This window comes from Stegastes partitus, unplaced genomic scaffold (assembly GCF_000690725.1).
Source record: "Stegastes partitus isolate 25-593 unplaced genomic scaffold, Stegastes_partitus-1.0.2 Scaffold433, whole genome shotgun sequence".
NCBI lineage: Eukaryota > Metazoa > Chordata > Actinopteri > Pomacentridae > Stegastes > Stegastes partitus.
In genome coordinates, this window is record NW_007578164.1 from 494,531 (window position 1) to 513,693 (window position 19,163).

At 48.3% G+C, this 19,163-nt stretch overlaps 1 protein-coding gene across 1 annotated transcript; it reads left to right on the forward strand.

The window, feature by feature from the left end:
- The first annotated feature begins 733 nt into the window (after window positions 1–733).
- On the forward strand, window positions 734–16,664 carry LOC103360386 (axin-2-like). The gene is made up of 11 exons (XM_008286111.1): window positions 734–973; window positions 1,822–2,768; window positions 5,053–5,193; window positions 7,935–8,037; window positions 9,990–10,130; window positions 10,696–11,117; window positions 11,214–11,363; window positions 11,451–11,678; window positions 11,780–11,884; window positions 12,471–12,596; window positions 15,218–16,664. The coding sequence occupies exons 2-11, from the start codon at window positions 1,933–1,935 to the stop codon at window positions 15,342–15,344; spliced, it is 2,379 nt and encodes a 792-aa protein (XP_008284333.1). The 5' UTR covers window positions 734–973; window positions 1,822–1,932; the 3' UTR covers window positions 15,345–16,664.
- The last annotated feature ends 2,499 nt before the right edge of the window (window positions 16,665–19,163 follow it).

Below are 19,163 nucleotides of genomic sequence, written 5' to 3' on the forward strand. Positions count from 1 at the left end.
GTTTTTGCGCAAACGAGACGCAGCGTTTTTATGTATCTTCCGGGACCAGGCCAGCGGTTCTTCACTTTGAAGTCCACAGTTAAACCTTTAGCCCAGTTGGTGCAGAAACAGCCCGGAGGATTCCTGCCGCTTGAAACTCTACCTGCGCGGGGAAGTGGAGAGGCAAAGGGCTCCTCTCTTTATGTCATTTTCTAATTATTATTATTTTTCCTCTTATTATTATTAAACCTGTCCGGGGACGGGACGGGGGGCGCGGCGGCTTTTTTACGCGCAGCCTTGTCGTTGGACTTACTTTTCTAATCAGGCAGGCTGCTCGGCTACACGGATGGTAAGTTGTCGGGAAGCTGTTCCACAGGCCCCCTCTCTTGGCCGCTTTGATGTGCTGCTGCTGAGCTTTGAAGTTGAGAAATGCGGGCTATGTTTCTTGTTTGTGGGCGAGAAATACGGTGAGATAGATAAGAAGCTTATGTGTGTGTGTGCGCTTGTGTAGCCCAGATATATAGAAGAAGAAGAAGGAGAAGGAGGAAAAAAAAAAAAAAAAAAGCTGAATATTTGTCGGGTGGTGCGTCTTCTGGCTGGGAAAAAAGTGGGATGTCAGAGCCCCCACCTCCTCCTCCTCCTCCTCCACCACCTCCTCCTCCAGATTTTGACACCCCCAGTGATCTACATAGGGACTGAGCCTGCCTCCTCTGAGGTCAGTTGTTGAATGGGACAGGCTACATTGAACTACAGCGCCTTGTTTTGCAGCGAGATAACACCACATGTGGCACGGCGCAGGCTTTAAATAGTGCGTGTTGTTTTCTCTCTCTGTGTCTGTGTGTGTGTGTGTGTGTTCTGGATTACTGATCGGGCTTTTTATTTTTTCTTCTTCTTTTTTTTGGGACCGTATTCGACTGGAAATGGAGTAATAGTTGGAACTTTTTCACGGCTTTTCCTCCGGGCTTTTTGTTTTTTGTGGATCTGCTCTGCGATGGTACGTTGCTGGAGTTGCTCCTGTGAGTGTTGAAAATGTTGCGAGACGTTATTTTTATTTCATTTTTTATTTTGGTGACATTTTTTTTTTTTTTTTATCAGCTCGTCGCGCGTAACAGCGTCGCAGGTCTCCTCTCCAAAAAACGCGCCTGTGCTCGTGTTTGGTAGTGGAGACACGTTGCCGGGGCTGTGGCTCGGATAATGTGCCGTAATAAACCCTCTTCCCGGCCGATTGATCGTTCCTTTCTCTCTCCCTCGCTCTCTCTCATTTTTTTTTTGGGTTCATTTTGCATTTACGCATGAGCGACCGGCTTCTCCCGCGGGGCTTCTTACCCCCTTCTCCGTACATTACAGCGCTGTAAGGTCACTGTGGAGCAGATCAGATGCTGCTGCTGCTGCTGCTGCTGCTCGTCCTGTACATTTTGTGGGATGGTGAGGACAAGTGTGAGTGGGAACGTTAGCGGTGATGCAGGCGAGGGGAAGGGTACGGTCGTCCGAGGCAGATTGGGAATTAATTGGAGTTGAAGCCTGTGACATGGACTCGTTAGGAAAACACGTGTAAGCCACAGTTGTGAGAAATCCGGTTTTGGTGAAGGAGTGAGGCTGTGCGAGATGATTATTCTTGTAAAATGCGTTTTGATGTGGCAGATCAATGCACGTAGAGAATGTAGGCTGCAGTTGATCTCTCATTTAGATTATAAATAGATAAATGAAACGAGAAAAAAGCCTTTCATATTTCCTTTCTCTGTGAACCCGGCGAGGGTTTTTTGAAAGGGACTGTTTACTTGATGTCTTTCTTTGAAGTTCAGCAGGATCTGGCTTTGATTAGATCAATACTTTGTGTTTCAGAGTGAAGAGGAGCTGAGAAGCTCCCCCGCTGCTTTTAGAGAGTGAGGAGGATTAGGCTGGAGCTCAGTGGAGGCACGACGGCACTCTCACACGGCAACCAGAGCTGGAGCCATGAGCAGGGCGCTTACGGAGCACATCAGCAGTAGCTTCCGAGAAGATGCTCCTCGTCCTCCGGTGCCGGGGGAGGAGGGAGAGGCGTCATGCTACAACCCCAGCAGATCTGGCAAAATGAGAGCCCAGAGCAAGGTTAAAGATTCGCCCGCCGTCGCCGCCGCGCCTCCCGGCTCCACACCGCGGAGGAACGAGGATGGACTCGGGGAGCCAGAGGGCAGCGCGTCCCCGGACTCGCCCTTAGTCCGGTGGACGAAGTCGCTGCATTTTCTGCTGGGCGACCAAGACGGCGCTCACCTCTTCAAGACCTTCCTGGAGCGGGAGAACTGCGTGGACACTTTGGACTTTTGGTTCGCCTGCAACGGCTTCAGGCAGATGGACCTAAAGGATACCAAAACGTTGCGAGTTGCCAAAGTTATTTTCAAGCGGTACATCGAGAACAACAGCATTGTCGCCAAGCAGCTGAAGCCGGCCACCAAGACCTTCATAAGGGATAGTATTAAGAAGCAACAAATAGACTCTGCCATGTTTGACCAGGCACAGACGGAAATTCAGTCCAACATGGAAGAGAACGCATACCAGATGTTTCTGACCTCTGACATATACCTCGAATACGTGCGCACCGGCTGCGAGAACGCGGCGTACATGAACCACGGCGGGCTGGGCAGCCTCAAGCTGATGTGCGGATACCTTCCTCCTCTCATCGAGGAGGAGGAATGGAGTTGTACCGACCTGAAGGCGAAAGCGCTGGGCTCTGTGGTTGGACTGTCAGCGAAAAACCTGAGGGCTACTGCTACCATCCGGACGGCAGCTGAAGTGCTGGAGAACAGTTGCAGGTGAGTGTGTGTTGTGTGTGTGTGTGTGTGTGTGTTGTGGTGCTTTTCTGACGCTCACATGTTAGTGCTGATCCTCCATCAGTTAAACTGCAGCGAATATGTGGCGGTTATTTCACAAAATGCCTTAAAGAGGGAGAGGGAGGTAAAAGGCACTTGATCAAAGGGTCTCAGAGGAACATGCCTGTATATTTGTGCCCTCCTGCCTTGCAGTTAGTCAGAGGGGTTGGAGGGGTGGAGGGGCGGGGTGGCTACAAAACATCAATGCATCTGAGCCTTCCTTTTAAGTAAATGGTGTCTTGCAGGCAGCCCTCTGCTGGCTTGCTCAAGTTTCCTGTGCTTTGAAACCCTTCCTCCGGTTCAGGAATGAATTCAGACACCGAGCCTCACGACTCAAACAGTGTGATGCTATTGTAAAGTTGTGCTGCGTTTTTTTTTTCCTCTCTCTCTCTCTCCCTCCTCCTCTTTATTCTGCCCACTAAGCCATATAGTTATTGTATGCTGTCACGAAATCTCCTTAAAGCGGAGAAATGCTAATACAGAGTTAAAAAGAACTTGTGCAGTCAGTCTTATGCCAAGCGGAGATATTGTTCTCTTGGTCAGAGATGAAAGCAGAAACTGTTTGTGGAAAGCGTTGGGGCTTTTATCTTAAGAGCTCGTCCCACACATTGTCCAACAGCTGAAATCTTTTCAAGCCAGGAACATTTTCAAAAACTGGATTTTATGCATGAGCCTGCATCAAAGGCTGCTTAAAAAGTTTTTTTTCTCTCTCTCTCTCTGTTTCTCTCTCTCTTCACTCAACTACTTTGTCCTCACATCTGGATGCAATTACAGCTTTGACAGTGTCTCCATAGTTTGGTTTGGTCGGAAAAGTGCAATTTATAGATGATCCATACTTTTTCTCGTCGACTTCTCTAATGAGATTAAACCAGTCTCTGGCATTTTTATTTTAAATTATTTTTTTGTTGTTCATTCACATAATTGATTAAGTGTAATAATAATCACTCCCCTGAGGATTGTATTTTTTTTGTTATCCTTCATGTGAGCAGATAACATCACAGCACAGTTGCTCGTTTGCTTGGAAGTGGCCATGTTGGGTTAGGAACCAATAAGCACCGGGTTTGTTGACATGTGGGCACATCCTGCTCTCTGTGTGTGTGTGATCCCCCTGCATTCTTGTTTTTTAACTAAAAAAGAAAAGCGAGCCCCTCTCTCCCTCTCTCCCTCTCTCCCCCCTCTGTCTCCCCCGTTGCCCCTCACCATCTCTTTAGGTCAACCAATTTCCATCTCAAACATGTGGAACTAATTTTGCCACTGCACAGATTCTTTTTTCCCCTCTTTTTTTTTCTGGAGAAACCTCCAACTCCAAAGTGATTGAAAAACACAACAATAAAACATCCTCGGCTCAGTTCCGCAGCTCCGACCACCGACCCCACTTTCCTATAGATTGTGTGTGTTTTTTCCTTCCTCTTTTCTTTTCTTTTCTGCCCGGCACTTTTATCTCTCTCCTTTCTAGAAAGAGGGAGAAAAAAAAAATCTGACAGAGACTAAGCATGCTTTGGAGGGAGACAGGGAGAGACAAGAGGAGGGGAGGAAGAAGGGGGAAAGACAGGAAAGAGAGAGAGAGAGGGGGGAGATCATGAAAGAAAGAAAGGAGATGGAGGAGGCGAGCGGGGGGAGCCCAGCTGTGCTAAATACCTGACTCTTTGCGTGGACCTTCCAAAGGTCAGGTTTGTGCTTGGGGCCTACGGCTTTAGTCATGCTGGGGTTCTCCTCAGCACTCCCGGCAGAAGGCATTCTCATAAAGAAAGGGGCCCTCCTTCCCCCTTTTCCCTCTCCAACTCTCTCTCCTTCTCACTCCCTCTCTAAAGCTCAAGTTCCCCCTTCCTCCTTCTTCTTCTTCTTCTTCTGCTCCTTCCCTCCCTCTTCCTTGTCCACCCCCTTCACTACTGGAGCAGGAATGCAACACAGCAGGAGAGAGTAAAAGACTTTTTAGAAAGGAGAGTCGGCGAAGGAGGGGAGGGGCCCCCAGACTGGATGATAGCAAGAGAGGGGGAGATAGAAAACACTTTTTTAGAGTATGGGCCCAAACAAAAGGGAGGAGAGCGAAGGAAGGGAAATGCTGTTGTTCAAGGCTGCTCACTTCATCCACACATAACCCACACCTTCATCGCCCTCACACCCCCCAAAAACTCTCATAAAAGTGCCACAGAAAGGTGTTTAAAAATGACCACAAAACAAACACGCAGAGGCCCGGCGTTGACCCTCTGGCCCTGGTCTTCCACAGGTCCCACCGCCGAGGAGACCCCGCCAGCCCCTACTTCGTCAACTCGGGCTACATCTTCGCCCCCGCCACCAGTGCCAATGACAGCGAGATCTCCAGCGACGCCACGACGGACGACTCCATGTCGATGACGGACAGCAGCGTGTAAGTTTGTCTGTTGTTTTTAAAAAAAACAATAAAAGAGGAAAAAGCAGCCGGTCGATCAGTTTCATTACAACCCAGCTGGCTCCCGCAGATAATGTAGCAGCTTCAAAAGGCTCATTTCCATTCAGCTGACCGTGGCCAAAGCTTCGGCTGAATTTTATTATTTCCACAGCATCTAAACGCACCTGGACCAGATTTGAGATTTCACCTTTCCAGGAAAAGAAAAAAAAAATCTCGGGGTGTGAAGAAAAATATTTGGCCTTCACCAGACTCAGCTTTTTTTTCCTCGGGGGGCCGGGGGACTGCACTGTTGTGAAATAATGGCCCGTAATGTGTTTTAATTATCCCCTATGATTGACTCCAGGTAATTCTATTAATGTGCAGTTGTTGCTGTGGCCTCCAGGGAGATAACTCTGGGAAAGTCATTATGTCTGAGGACCTTTTGAAGTTTATTCTGATGCGTTACAGGCTGGAGAAGGCAGAAAAGAAATGAAAAAAAGAAGAGAGAGAACGTCTTGATGTGGGTGGGGGCGTTGCCTCATTTTCCTCAAAGTTGATATGTATCCATCCCACCCACCCTTCTGCCACAACAGACTTGTTTTTTTCATATTATCTAATCGCTTTTTCCCTTTGAAGAGCTGAGGAGGGGGGGAGGAGGGAGGGAAATGGCCATTCGGGCCTCAAGACAAACTCATTGAAAAATGTTGGCACCAAATGAAAGAAGGCTTACTCACATGGTGGGTCGGTTTCCTGCCACTGGCCTCAGCGGCGTGCTGAGATCATGTGTCTGCGAGGCTTTCACAGGGGTTACTCATTTCTAGACCTTGGGACAAGACACAAGGAACTCCCCCTGGCCAGACTAGGACACCCCCCACCTCCCCAAACTAAAATAAAAAAAAAGTAAAAATCACCTCCAAACACCCCTCCTCAACCTCTCTCTCTCCTCCACCCCTCCAGAGCCAATAGCAGGAGTGGTGAGGCTCGAAGTGCAAGGGAGTGAGAAAATAAAGTGCATGGAGTATAAAGGGCTTAACTGAATCGCTTTCAGCCTATTGTTAGGTGAGGGGAGCTTAGCGGGATAAGAGGGTGGCTGGCTGCTTTGAAAATGACTTGCACAACTGAATAGGAGATCCCCATAAAGTAAGGGCCCATGAAACCATGAAAGAGTCCACGGCTGTTTTCTCTTCCCCGACCCGGACAAAGCGCCGGGCCGTCACATGGTTTTTAACCGGGGGTGGGGACAGTTGATAAAAAACATAGTTAGCGAGAGGGAAGTCGGCGAGCTTTTCTTTCTTTTTTTTTTGTTGTTGTTTGGGAGTGATGCTTTCTGCGGCTAAGTTTGGAGTTCTTGTTAGCGCGCCGAGTTCCTCTGGGCTGTTGAGTTTTTACTTTTGAAGAGTTTCCTGTGTTTCTTCCTGCGCCTTCAGGGATGATGGCTTGTAGTCTCAGGGGTACGGTTTGTGAAGCATTGATTTTCGGTAGCAGGCCCCTCGTAGCAGCTCGCTGCGGCACAGGTGATGTCGGCGAGCTCCTCGGCAATGTCACACTGACTCGCAGAAGAAGAAGAAGAAAAAGGAAAGGCTAATTGTTGATCATGTGTCAAAGTCATATTCTTTTCTGAGGTCTTTGACACAGAGATCTTCTCCCGTCCTTGTCCTCGGCTCTCTGCTGCTTCTCTTCATTGGAGGGAACAGTTTGATTAGTGTGTCCTTTTTATAGTGTTTAAAAGACACACTGCAAATTTGAATCTCATTTCCCAGATAAAGAACAAGAAGAGAAGGATTTGGGAAGAGGGGTGGGTTGGATGGGGGGGAGTGGAAGAAGGGCTGGTGGTGGTGGTGGTGGTGAGGGAGGGGGGGGATTTTTTTTCTCTTTTGCTTATATCTTATTTATGGATTTACTTGGACGCTGGGGAATGCTGCTGCACCAACTTCAAACATTACCTTATCTTACAAACCAGCCTTTTGATGTTGCTGAGATCAGAGGCTCACAGCAGAGCGCTTGCCAAACGAAGATGGCAGTGGGTGCATATGTGCATGAGTGTGAGATTTCAAAGAGGCAGCAGAAAAAGTAGCGTTTGGGCTAGGTCAGACACTTCTGAGCAGCCAAAACGGCCAAGATAATTGGCCCAGCTTAAGTGACAACTGACTGGAAAAAAAAAAAGCCAGCAGACAGAACGGGGGGGGAAAAAAAAGATGAGATTCCCAGAATAAATGCCTAATTGTCCCGAGACTACGAGCATTCCTATCTATATCTCCATTTTCTTATTAATATATGAAGAGCTACCACACTTGAGCGGCGTTTTGCTAGCTTGTCTCCAGGCTAGCGCTAACGCTGCTGCTTGCTAAACCGGCGCTGTCAGAGTTGACGCGGACTGATGTAATCTTATCAGTGGGGCTCTGCTTTGAAGCCCACAGTGGGATGTTTAGCATATCTCTGCCATTGTCCTGCCGTGTTTTGTTATGTGCCTTTTTGTTGCCCTGGCTTCAAGGGCTCCCTGCTCCTTTTGATTTAGCAGTAATGTGCCTGGTGGGTGATTACCGGGTGGCGTTGCGTCGGTCACTTCAATGATGAACTGCCTCCCGAGGGGCTCTTCCTCCGCAGAGATGGGCTAATGGTGCTAATGCGCTAACAGTTGGCACGGGGGGGGGGGGGGTTACCGTGAGATGCACCGAAAACAACACCTAGCATGTTCTAAATAAGGCTTTGAGTGATCTTTGACTCTTCTTCTTCTTCTGCAGAGATGGAATCCCTCCGTACAAACTGGGCACCAAGAAGCAGCTCCAGCGAGAGATGCATCGCAGTGTCAAGATCAATGGCCAGGTTACGCTACCCCACTTTCCTGTGAGTCCTACTTCCTTAAGTTCTCCTACTCCCTGCCTCACAGTGCTTTTTATAATCTGATAAACTCAAACTTTTACAACGCCGACACACAACTGGGTCCTGATTCCCTCAAGGAGCTTGTGCTTTATTTTATTTATTTATTTTCAGAGCTCATGTTGTGACAGAATACTATATTTCATTCCCCCCCGCTCGTTTCATATAAAAGTCGGGGTAAATGAAAGGCAGGATTTGCATACCACTTCACTACTTCTTCTTCTGCTGTTTCATTCTCCCTCCACCACCACCACCACCACCCTCCTCTTCTTCTTCCCATCTCGGTGTCTTCTGTAGGGCTGTTAATATAAACTCGTGTTGTCATCTTTGTTTCCCCGTCTGCATGTCGCAAAGCGTCATCCGTAACAAGCATCACAACAATGCTAATAGCAATGATAAATTCAGCTTAAACATTCCTCTTTGAACCGGCTGAATAATTAGTGGAGCTGGTGTTTATATCCCAGCAGCTGAATGGGAGACACATCACTATTCAGTTCCTCTTTCCTGTATCTGGTCCCATTAGTATTTTGGTCAGACAGTGTGTGTTCTTTGAATTCGAGATTTTCTTCTTCTTTTTTTTTTTTTTTTTTTTTTGTTGGACCGGCTCGAGTTGTTGTGAGAAGGTTTGAGGAACTGGGTCAGGACAGATTGACACAGGTTAGGAGGTAAAGAGGCAAGAAAATAAATATGAAATTCTTTTGTCTTCATATCCAAACACCAGGTATGTGCATGTGGAAGAGCTTCTGAGTGTGTGTGTGTGTTTGTGCATGCATTTGACAGTGTTGTTTGTTCCCTCAGTTTCCTCTCTTCCTCTCTGTCTTTTCTCTCTCTCTCTCTCAATCTCTCTCTGTCTCTCTCTCTTTTCCTTTCCCACTTGCACTCCTTTAATGTCTCCCTCCTGATTTGGAGATGGCTCTGTCTCCCATGATGCACCAGCCCCAGGCAGCGGGGGCCCCGTGCAGGGCTGGCGCTCCTTTGCCAGCAGCTCCGCTTGCCTTTCTTCTTCTTCCCTTCATCGTGTCTACAAAGAGATGAGAGGAACAACAAAAAAAGAGTCAAAATCAAGAAAGCCAGTGTGCCAAATAACAAAAAAGTAAGAAAGGGAGAGAGAGGAGCCGGCGCATATAGTTAAAGAAAAAGGAGGATAATGTGACTAGAGTACCTCTGAGCTGCCCTGCATGCAGCCAGGAAATAAATTACTACTTCCCCTCAGATCTTCCCAGTATTTGACTCCTCTATCCTCTCCCTCCCTTTCCTCCCTCCTTCTCCGCCGTGCTCCCTCTCCGCCACCGTTGCCACTTCATGAACGCACATCTCAATCCTCTTCCTTCTTTTTTCATGCTGTTAATTTTGTCCCCCTTCTCCCGTCTTTTTATTTTTTCTCTCCCTCTCTCTCTCTCTCTCCCTCTCTTCTTCCTTCCCCTCTCCTTCCTCCTCTCCTCACTCTCTCTTCTCTGTCGATATCTGGCTTTTATTCGGAGATTTAAAGCTGCGTGTCCCTCCCACCCCTAGTGTGCGTTTGATGTTTGACAAGGGCCCTTTGAAGTGTGCTGACTTCAGAGGCTGCCTAGCTGATGGCTTGGTCGGGCTACAGAGGGTGCAGGCAGGGGGCCTCCCCTCCGAGCGAGACCAACTGCTACCCCGCCATTGCTACCCCCTTCTCTTCCCCCTCGCCCAGCAGCCTGGCACTGCCAAGGGCACTGTGCATGAGAAGATCTGGGGAGGGATGGGCGGCATGGAGAAGGTTCAGGTTAGCTCGAGGGCAAGGGCATGTGGATTAGGCCTTTTTGGAATAGTAGCAGGCTTTTTTGGAACAAGACAGGATTAGGGGCAAGGGCAGTGGATTAATGCACCATATTGCATCCGTCAGAAACACTAAGCAGTTACACTCGCATTAAAGGTGCCCTTCTCCCCCGCAGAGGACACACCGGCTGCCTAAGGAGATGACCCCTGTCGAGCCCTCGGCCTTCGCCGCCCAGCTCATCGCCCGGCTGGAGAAGCTGAAGCGAGAGCAGGACACGATGAGCTCGCTGGAGGAGAGGCTGCAGCAGATCCAGGAGGTACGAACACAGTCTGACACCTCCGCCCGTTTCCAGCACGGCTGCCACTTCGTAGCTCGAGCTATAGCGTCAGGACGGTGGCTCTGTGCTGCGCTACAAAAGCAGCCTCGGCATGTCGAAGAACAGGCTACAGACCGGGGGATTTGAAAGTCTGTCTTGGTTTAGCTGCTTCTTCCCTTTTCCTCCATGTCCTCCCTTATTTCATCTGGAGGAACTTTCATACTTATGTTTCTAGACACACTTGAAGTTCCTTCAAATAGTTAGCACTTAGTTACTCTCCAGTGGCACGTTTGCTGAATATGTGTAGTGCCAGTCTCTTTGTGAAGCGCAGGCACACTCTGCATTATAGATGAAGCGCACCCAAAGCCTGTTAGCGAAGATAACAGTGCGGCAAAAAGAAACTCAAATCAAGTTATCCAGGCGTTTGCTCTCGCTGACTTCAGTGGATGATAGATATAAGTTAGTGTAAGCTGAGATGTAAATTCCTCTGCTGGCTGCCTTCTCCACATGTGACTGCCTGTGAAGGTTTCCTCAATAACGTTTTTTTTCCCCGTTGCTTGTCCAGGAGGAGGAAAGAGAGGAGAGCAGCGACCTCACCGGCAGCAGCTCCCTCCACCATCCTCTGCTCCCGTCCGGCAGCCAGTGTGAGGAAGACCCCCAGGCCATCCTCGACGAGCACCTGTCACGTGTCCTGAAGACGCCCGGCTGCCAGTCGCCCGGCGTGGTCCGGCACTCGCCACGCTCGCGTTCCCCGGATCGGACGGGCGCCGTGGTGTCGGCCGGCCACGGGCCCTTCTTCGGTGCTTACCCCGGGGCCGCCAAGGTTCTGATGTCGGGCAGGCAGTCCACAAAGCACATCCACCACCACTACATCCACCATCACCACGCTGGGCCAAAGACCAAGGAGCAGATCGAGGCCGAGGCGGCTCAGCGAGTGCAGTGCCTCTGCCCTCAAGGGGGCGCCAATTACTCCGACTTCACACCTGCGTGAGTGCAGCTTACGAACACCTCGCGTGGTTCATCTTTCTCACCGACAAAGCTTCTCTGTCTTTGGTTCTAACTCGCCTCTTCTTTCACCTCCAGTCGCTGCAGCACTTTGTCCAGACGGCCCGTCAAGGCCTCCGACGAGGGCGTGTCTTCGCCTCGCCTTCCCCTAGTCGCCACCGACCGCTCTCAGAATGTTTGGCAGTGGATCCTGGAGAGCGAGAGGCAGGGCAAGCACAAGCCACACAGGTCAGCCGGGAGCCACCGCAGCATCAACAGCATCGCCGTCGCCTCCTCTTTAGCTCCCAGCTCATGTTTCCTATCGACTCTTTGCAGCACTCAAGGCCTGAAGAAGTCCAACCCGCTCGACTCCAAGACGCTGCCCGGTCGAACCTCTTGGGGTGGAGGCGGCATTGGCAACGGGGCTCACCTCCGCGGCCACCACCCGGGCCACCCTTACATCCAGGACCCGGCCATGCCCCCCCTACCCCCGCCCAACACCCTGGCACAGCTGGAGGAGGCCTGCCGCAGACTAGAGGAGGTTTCCAAGCCGCCAAAACAAAGGTAGGAAGCTTTAACAGCAGAAAACGCTGTAAATGACGTCCACTGGTTGGTCTTTATCTTGATATCGGTGCTGATTAGTCGTTGATCTCTGATCTTTACAGGCATTCAACAGCAGCCAGCTGCCTTCAGAGAGACAGGAGCCATCCAGCCGCCGCCTTCCCCGCCGGAGGCAGCTCGCTATCCAGCCCTGGACTCCAAACAGACGAGTACGGATTCAATCCTTCTCACAACACAATTCTGCGTTTCTGCCCGTCGCTCAGTTGCTCTTATTTCCTTCGTTTACTTTCTAGTTTTCCAAATTTCATTCCTCGCTTCGTGTTTTTTTTTTTTTTGAGCATTCCCTCGCTCTCCAAGCTTGTGTTTTCGCCCTCTTCCTCCCAGATTTACTCGCTCTTCCCTTCAAAGCGAGATGTTGTGAGTCAGCATAGCTATGTCTTTGAACTCCTCTTCTCTCACTTTTTAATCATTTAAGATTAAACATGCTTTAATATGGAATCCTAACTTCCCACCCATCTCCCAACACACACACTCTCTCTCCTACTGGAACCAAACAAAGATGTGCTAAGTAGCTCCTGGTTATTCAAATTTATCAGCCCCCTTCATGCATTTGTTGTCGAATGAGGCGGATGTTTAAAGTTGAGCTGCAGCCACTCGACTGTGAGGCCTCTTTTAGTTCTTATACGTTGGCGAGCCGAGCTGTCTGCTCGGCGTCCTTAATTAATAACGCTTCAAAGACGTCTCCTCGTGCAAGTGCAGCCGTTTAAAACCGCTTTTGTTTTTTTGCGTTTTCAGGTCCAAGGAGCTGGTGGTCACCTACTTCTTCTGCGGCGAGGAGATTCCCTATCGCAGCATGATGAAGACCCACTGCCTCACCCTGGGTCACTTCAAGGAACAGCTCAGCAAGAAAGGCAACTACCGGTAAGTGTGCAGCAGATCACAGCAGCAGACACTCGGGTTTGGACGGCGTCGGCGCTGTAGCGGGGTCAGTTATCGGCGTGCATTTTGTGTTGGGTTTTTTTGTTGTGCTTGTATATGCTTGTCTGCTAAGTGAGAATGTGAAATACTGGAGCCTGATAGTTGAAAAGAAAGTGGGCTGATCCACTGTATTCAGAGCTTACAGAGAGAGACGGGAGAGGAAGGGGGGGTTCTGGAGCGAATTTTTTCTCACATCTGGTACTGATTTCCATGCTAAGGCAGCCTTAATAAATATGGCTTTGAAGCCTGGGCCATTTTATTTTGTGCACAAAGACCATTGCAAGGCCTTCAAATTCCTCCTCCACACTATTGCATCAGGCATTAAAATCAAATCCTGCAAGCACCTTCTTCTGTTAATGGCACAGCACAGAAAAAAAAATAAAAAAGAAGCCTCCTGTCTGTGCCAAATGATGAGGGGAAATTCCTAACAAAGTAAGAACTTGTTGGGTAATTTAAAATATAATAGCCAGCCAGTTCAAAGAAATGTTTAAATCAGGAAGCCTACAGTCCGGGAAGTCCAGCCTCGCTTTATCAAATAACTCTTCCAGTGCTGCGTAGGTTGTGTGCCACTGAAAACACATAAAGCCTGCATGCCCATGACATCAACATCAGGTTTCAGCCACATCTGCTTGTTAGGCAAGAGAGAGAAGAAGGCCTGCAAACAAGTCATTGCACCCCTGCTATCCCATAACTCTTCAGCGAGCGAGAAGGGGGAGGTGGGGATGAGGCGTCTGGCTTCAATGGCAGCAGAATGTGTGGAGTTGGTTAATTTGGACATGGCAGCGGTACAGCGGAGAACAGTACGCCGCGGCTCTGCCAGACGATATTGGTGCCAGATGTTGTGAAGAGAGAAAAATCCTGCCACATAAAACATGTTCCAATGGAAAGACTCCTTCTGTCTCTCCGTCTCACTCGCTGCAACAAAGTGATGACTTTGAACTATTTGCGAGTTGAAAATGACGCGTTTTCCTTCTGACAAAAAAAAAAAAGAAAGTCCAGCCAATTAAACCGAGGAGGATAATGCGTTTGTTTTTTTTTTTTTAGTTTGGGTTAGGAAATAACCGAAACAGCAAATGAAGAATAAAAGGCCACATCAGGCCCAGCGGAGGAGAAGTTTGTCGACATGCAGTATCGTTACAGACGACCGTCACGTTAGCGCACAGCGGAGCAGAAAGTTTAGCAGCTGTGATGAAGAAACCTCCTCCTCCTCCTCCTTCATTTGTGTGCAATTACAATCAACATGGAAAATCAGACTGTATGTGTACGTTCCTGTCCGCCCCGCCGTACATGTGTTGTTTGAATGACTCTGAGCTGAGCTCATAAAACACTGAGCTCTTTCCCCCCCTTTTTTCTTCTTTTTTATATTCTGAACGCAGGCACACATGGGCAAAATGAGGCATTTTTCCATTACAAAGCTTATCATTAAATCCCCTCCCGCTGATCTTTTGCTGGGTTTAAAGTAGAGAGGAGAAATCATTAGGAGCTCCAGGAGACTTCACAGTCGCTGGGACCGAGCTAACCCTGGGAGTTATCTCTGCTTGAGAGAAGAAGAAGAGTGGGCTAGCTAGGTGACCCGTGACCTCCAGGAGACTGTCTGAGCAGCCGCCACCCTCCTCCTCCTCCTCCCCCTCCACCCTGCCGGGGTAAAGCCCCTCAGACTCGGCCCGCATCCAACCCATCACGCCCACCCTGCCGAGCCAGGGAAGGCCTCCGCTCCTCTGCTTCCCCCCGCTTTCTTCCCTTCCTGTTCCCTCCTTTCGCCTCTGTTCTCTGCTGGTGATCGGAAGGCTGCCCGAAGTGTGTGCACGTCCGCGGCGGCCGGCGTGCGCGAGCGCGTGTGTTTATGTGCAGGAGGCTGCAGAGTTGTGGTCTTGCAGACTCTCAGGCACCTGAAATGTCAACCTGTGTGACAGAAAGGCCCTTCATTTGACAGCCAGCCCAATTAGAAGCCATGGAGACACCGAGGAGGGAGGGGGCGCTGCAGAAAACAGAGAGGGGGGCCTTAAGACAGCCTCTAATTAACCCTTCAACTTTAATAAGACCTTGCAGGACAGATAGGCATCTGCAGAATGGGCAGCAGTCAGGACGAACAATCGGACGAGGAGACGAGCGCGCACACACACACACACACACACACACACACACACACACACATCAACACAAACAGGCTGTTCCTAGCAGCCTGAATTATCACAGGGAGTGTTTAAACGGAGGGTTCAGCTCTGTTTGCGCAGCGGTGTGATGTGGAGTCAGGCTCCAGCTTTGAAGTGTGCAGGGATGGCATTGAAGGCTATGACTAAGTTGTTTTGAGCAGGATCCATTTCTGGCTCTCAGAGTGTGTGTGTCTGTGTTTGATTTGGACTAAAGGGAGTTGTGCGCGAGCGTGTATATGTAAGTAAGTCGTGTAGGTGCCTCAAAGCGGTTTTAAAAAACACGATGAAATGTATCAGATGCACTCCTGCTGCCACTCTGTCAGGTTTGACTTGTTGTTGTTTTTTTTTAACTCACCTACGCTAAATGTTTTCTAATCACAGCCTCTCTCTCTTTTGTTCTGTCCTCCTCAGGTACTACTTCAAGAAGGCGAGCGATGAGTTTGAGTGCGGCGCCGTGTTCGAGGAGGTGTGGGAGGATGCCACTGTGTTGCCCATGTATGAGGGCAAAGTCCTGGGCAAAGTGGAGAGGATGGACTAAAAAGAAAAAACAACAACAAATAAACAACAACAACCAACCGATGCCCTTTCCCCGCCCAACCAAAAGCTAAGAAACTTGAGCGAGAGACTCTGTAATTTACACGAAGCAGAAAAGAAAAACACTCTGGACTCCTTTTTTTTTTTTTTTTTTGTTAATTTTCTATTTCTTAATATTAAGCTAAACAGAGTTAATATATCCAGCACAAGAGGAGCGATTGAAGGAAGACGAGCCAATGAAGTATGCCGAAACCCCGAGGAGGCGCCGCCCCTTTCCTGACTTTCTCAACCAATCAGCCTTAGAAACACAAGGGAATGACACGAGAGACTTAAAAAGAAACCAGACCAATACGAAGATGATGATGATGATGATGATGATGATTGGAGGCCAGTGGGGGGGGGAGGGAGACCCTGCCTCTTCTTGAATATAACCACTGAAGATGTAGATGAGCGTTGTGATGTGACGACAGACTGAAGCCAACCTGCTCTTAACATCACACTCCAACACAAACGTCCGTACGTGTGCATATACATACATGCCTATATGTATATATACATGTATTATATATATAGATGCTTTTGTCATGAGTTGAAAGTTTTTATTAAGTATTTATTGAAAAAAACAACAACAACAACCCTCCCCCTCCCCATTTCCCTTTTTATTTCCAGCCAATGGGCAAGCTGCTTTGAATGTTGGGAGAATACTGTGGTGATGATGATGATGATGATGTTTTTTTGTTTTAATGTTACACAAAAGGACGTGACACTAAAGCCTAGCGCCTCCCATAGCCTTGTAGCCACGTCCGACCCAAACTAACAACCTTAGCGGCGGCGGCGGCGGCGGCGGCGCTGTCCGAGGCGCGCTCCCTCCTTCCACTATTCTAATGGTCAGTCCCAGTCTTATATGCTGCTGATAGTTTCTACCACACTAGCATCTCCTCCCCCCGCCTCCTTCTCCCCTTTTCTCCTTTGTCTCAGTCCGGCGACGGAGCTCAATCTTTTTTTGTTGTGCCTTTGTTGGTAAAAAAAAAAAAAAAACAACAGAAAAAAAAAAAAAAAAGCAAACAGGCATTGCACAGGGATTGGGGGGTGGTGGTGGTGGTGGTGGTGGTGGTGGCAGATCCACACACAGAGGAGACCTGGAGCACAAGTTGTACCATCTAATAATGGCAGTGTTTACAGCCCCAACACCAAAATAACTTGTGCTAACAAGAATCAGTTTGGGTCGCTGAGAAACGACTTCTTGAGGAAGTCGGCTAGCGTGTCAGAAAACACACACAAACACACACACACACATGAAAAAAAAAAAAAAGGACAACAATTGAAGAATAACGGCTGCGATGTCTTTTGAATGTGGTTACAGTGACAGCGTATATAGCAGAGCTCCTGTATACAGTGTAATTATGCATTCTGAAGTACGGACAGCGACACACAAACACACAACACAACACAACACACACAGAATCGCTGGTGTTTTATGAGTACAGCACCTGTGCCTACATGGACGCCATACCATGTGCTACCCTGTTTCAGGGTTTTAATATATATCCCTTGGTTTTCAGAAGGGTTTTATGTTGAAAAGATATTTTTATGCTTTTAATAATATCCTGTAATCATGTTTTTTTGTTTTGTTTTGTTTTGTTTTTACACCACGGCCTTTTGTTTTTTGGTTCATTCTATCTAAACTGTAAATTATACATTATATAAAGAGTTTCATTTAAAGATTTACATGGACCTATAATTATTGTAATTATTGAGAGATGTAGCCTTTATTAAAGTTTTATATTTTTCAAATGAACGCTGACGTGCCTGGAATCCTTCCATCGAGTTCTTTGGATTGTCGGGATGTTTTTCTGACAGTTTAAGGTTGGTTTTGATGCTATAGTTGTTCTGGGTTTCCTGCTGAAGCATAAACACTCACCTGCCACTTTATTAGACACAGATATGAAATTCTAATAGTTTCCTCCCTCATGTTTGTTAAACAGGTGGACAGTAATCACCTCCCTGACACTGGAGATGCTGAAGCTTCATATAAGTAGAATTTGTTGCGTTACGTTTCACAGGTGTGCCCAACAAAGTGGACGCCTTAGATGCTCAACACAAATGAAGAGCTCCACCAGTTAATCACCTCCATCCTGCAGGTCTCTGCATTGAGTCTGCATCTGTTTTTAAAATGCAACTCGTCTTTTTGTTTTTCGAGGTTGCCGGGCGTGGCACGTTCCACAAACATGTCCCACCAGTAGTGCTGTGAGTACAGTGTACGCAGGATTGTTGTACTTTGTGCAGGTTGCATCAAATTGTGGTGGAAATGCAGCTGAAAAATCACAAAGCGTTTCAAAGCACCGGCGTTCCTGACTCATCGTTGACTCATTGGCTGCTACTTACACTCTTATTTATAGTTTTGATGAAGCGGAGGTAAAAATGTTCGGTGCGGTTTACAAATTTCACTCTAACCTGCTAATAGGAGCGAGAAGCCTCACTGCGATTCAAAATCCTGCCCCGTCCTCGGCGTCCGAGCAGCCGGACGTCGTTTACTTTGGCCTCAGTGGTGAAGCTGAAATTTTAGATCAGAAATAGACGAGAGAATTCCTGCGCCTGTTTCTTCATAGGACATAAATTTTGGTCTTTGAATCTTTATCAAACAAAACTAAGGGATAAAGAACATGCCGGACAGATGCAGCCAAGTCTTAATCAGGGACTAGAAGCTCCTTCAGCCAATCAGAAGGAGCAACAACAAGCCAATCTGCCGTAAACAGCAGCTAGCGAATCAATAAATCCAAATAATGACGATTGTAAGATTAGACTCACGGGTGCAGATGTTGTTTGAACGTGATGCCAGTTTGTGCTTCTCTTGGAGGGACGGTAGCCTGTGTTGCTAATATTAAAAGAGACGTATCTCCTTGCAAAGTTCGGATCATCCACACCGTTCATCAGACTTGTGGTAGATCTCAACACCAACATTTCAAGCTGAGCCTTGAGCTTCAGGCTTCACCATCAACCCTCAGGGTGTCTGGGTCACCTTGTGGTTTTTGAGAAAACTAATCAGAACCAGTACAGTTCTGGCCGGAGACCTTCTTGTCAGGTCAGCTCAGAGATCACGTTTGGCTTCTGGTCATTTTTAATCTAACTCCAGCTCTTCAAACGATCAGAAGCGGAGCGGACGTCTCGCTGCACTGAAGCGATATACGATGAAAACGGCACAAAGTCGGAGCCGAGAGCGCAGAACCTGTTGTTCAGCACTCGCAGGAATTAGTCCTGACAGCTACCAGCCTCCTCCGTAACCCGCGTGTCTCCGTAATGAAGAACATAAAATGCTGTTACAGTCGTCGCCATCAAAGAGCTACAGTAGCGCGGCGGCGTGATCACAGAGCGGCGGAGAGGTGACTGGATCCCAACCAAATCAGCAATAACATGAATAAAACTTACTCTCCTCACTGCCGGGAGTTTGGACCGGAAACGAGCTCGACCCGGTGCGGAGAGAGTAATTGAAGCTGTTAATTCACAGCGTAAACAGAAATCAGTGGAAGCCCGTAACCTTTTGATGCGCTGCAGCCCCTCGGTGGTTAAACGTGCACGTTCTGTATTCAACGCTTAAATGGGAGACATTAAGCATGGAAATGAGGGCACGGGCTAATTGGTCCTATTAAAGAGCAATGAGGACCAGCGCTTACTCTCTGACAGTCAACACAAACATTAATGAAGCACCCTGCATCCCCTATCAGAGGGCCGAGCCATGTTTCCCCCCAATTATCTGGCTTTATTTCAGCAGTGGAGGGGGAGAAAGAAAAAAAAAGAAAATCGTTTAATAGAAGGAAATAATTCG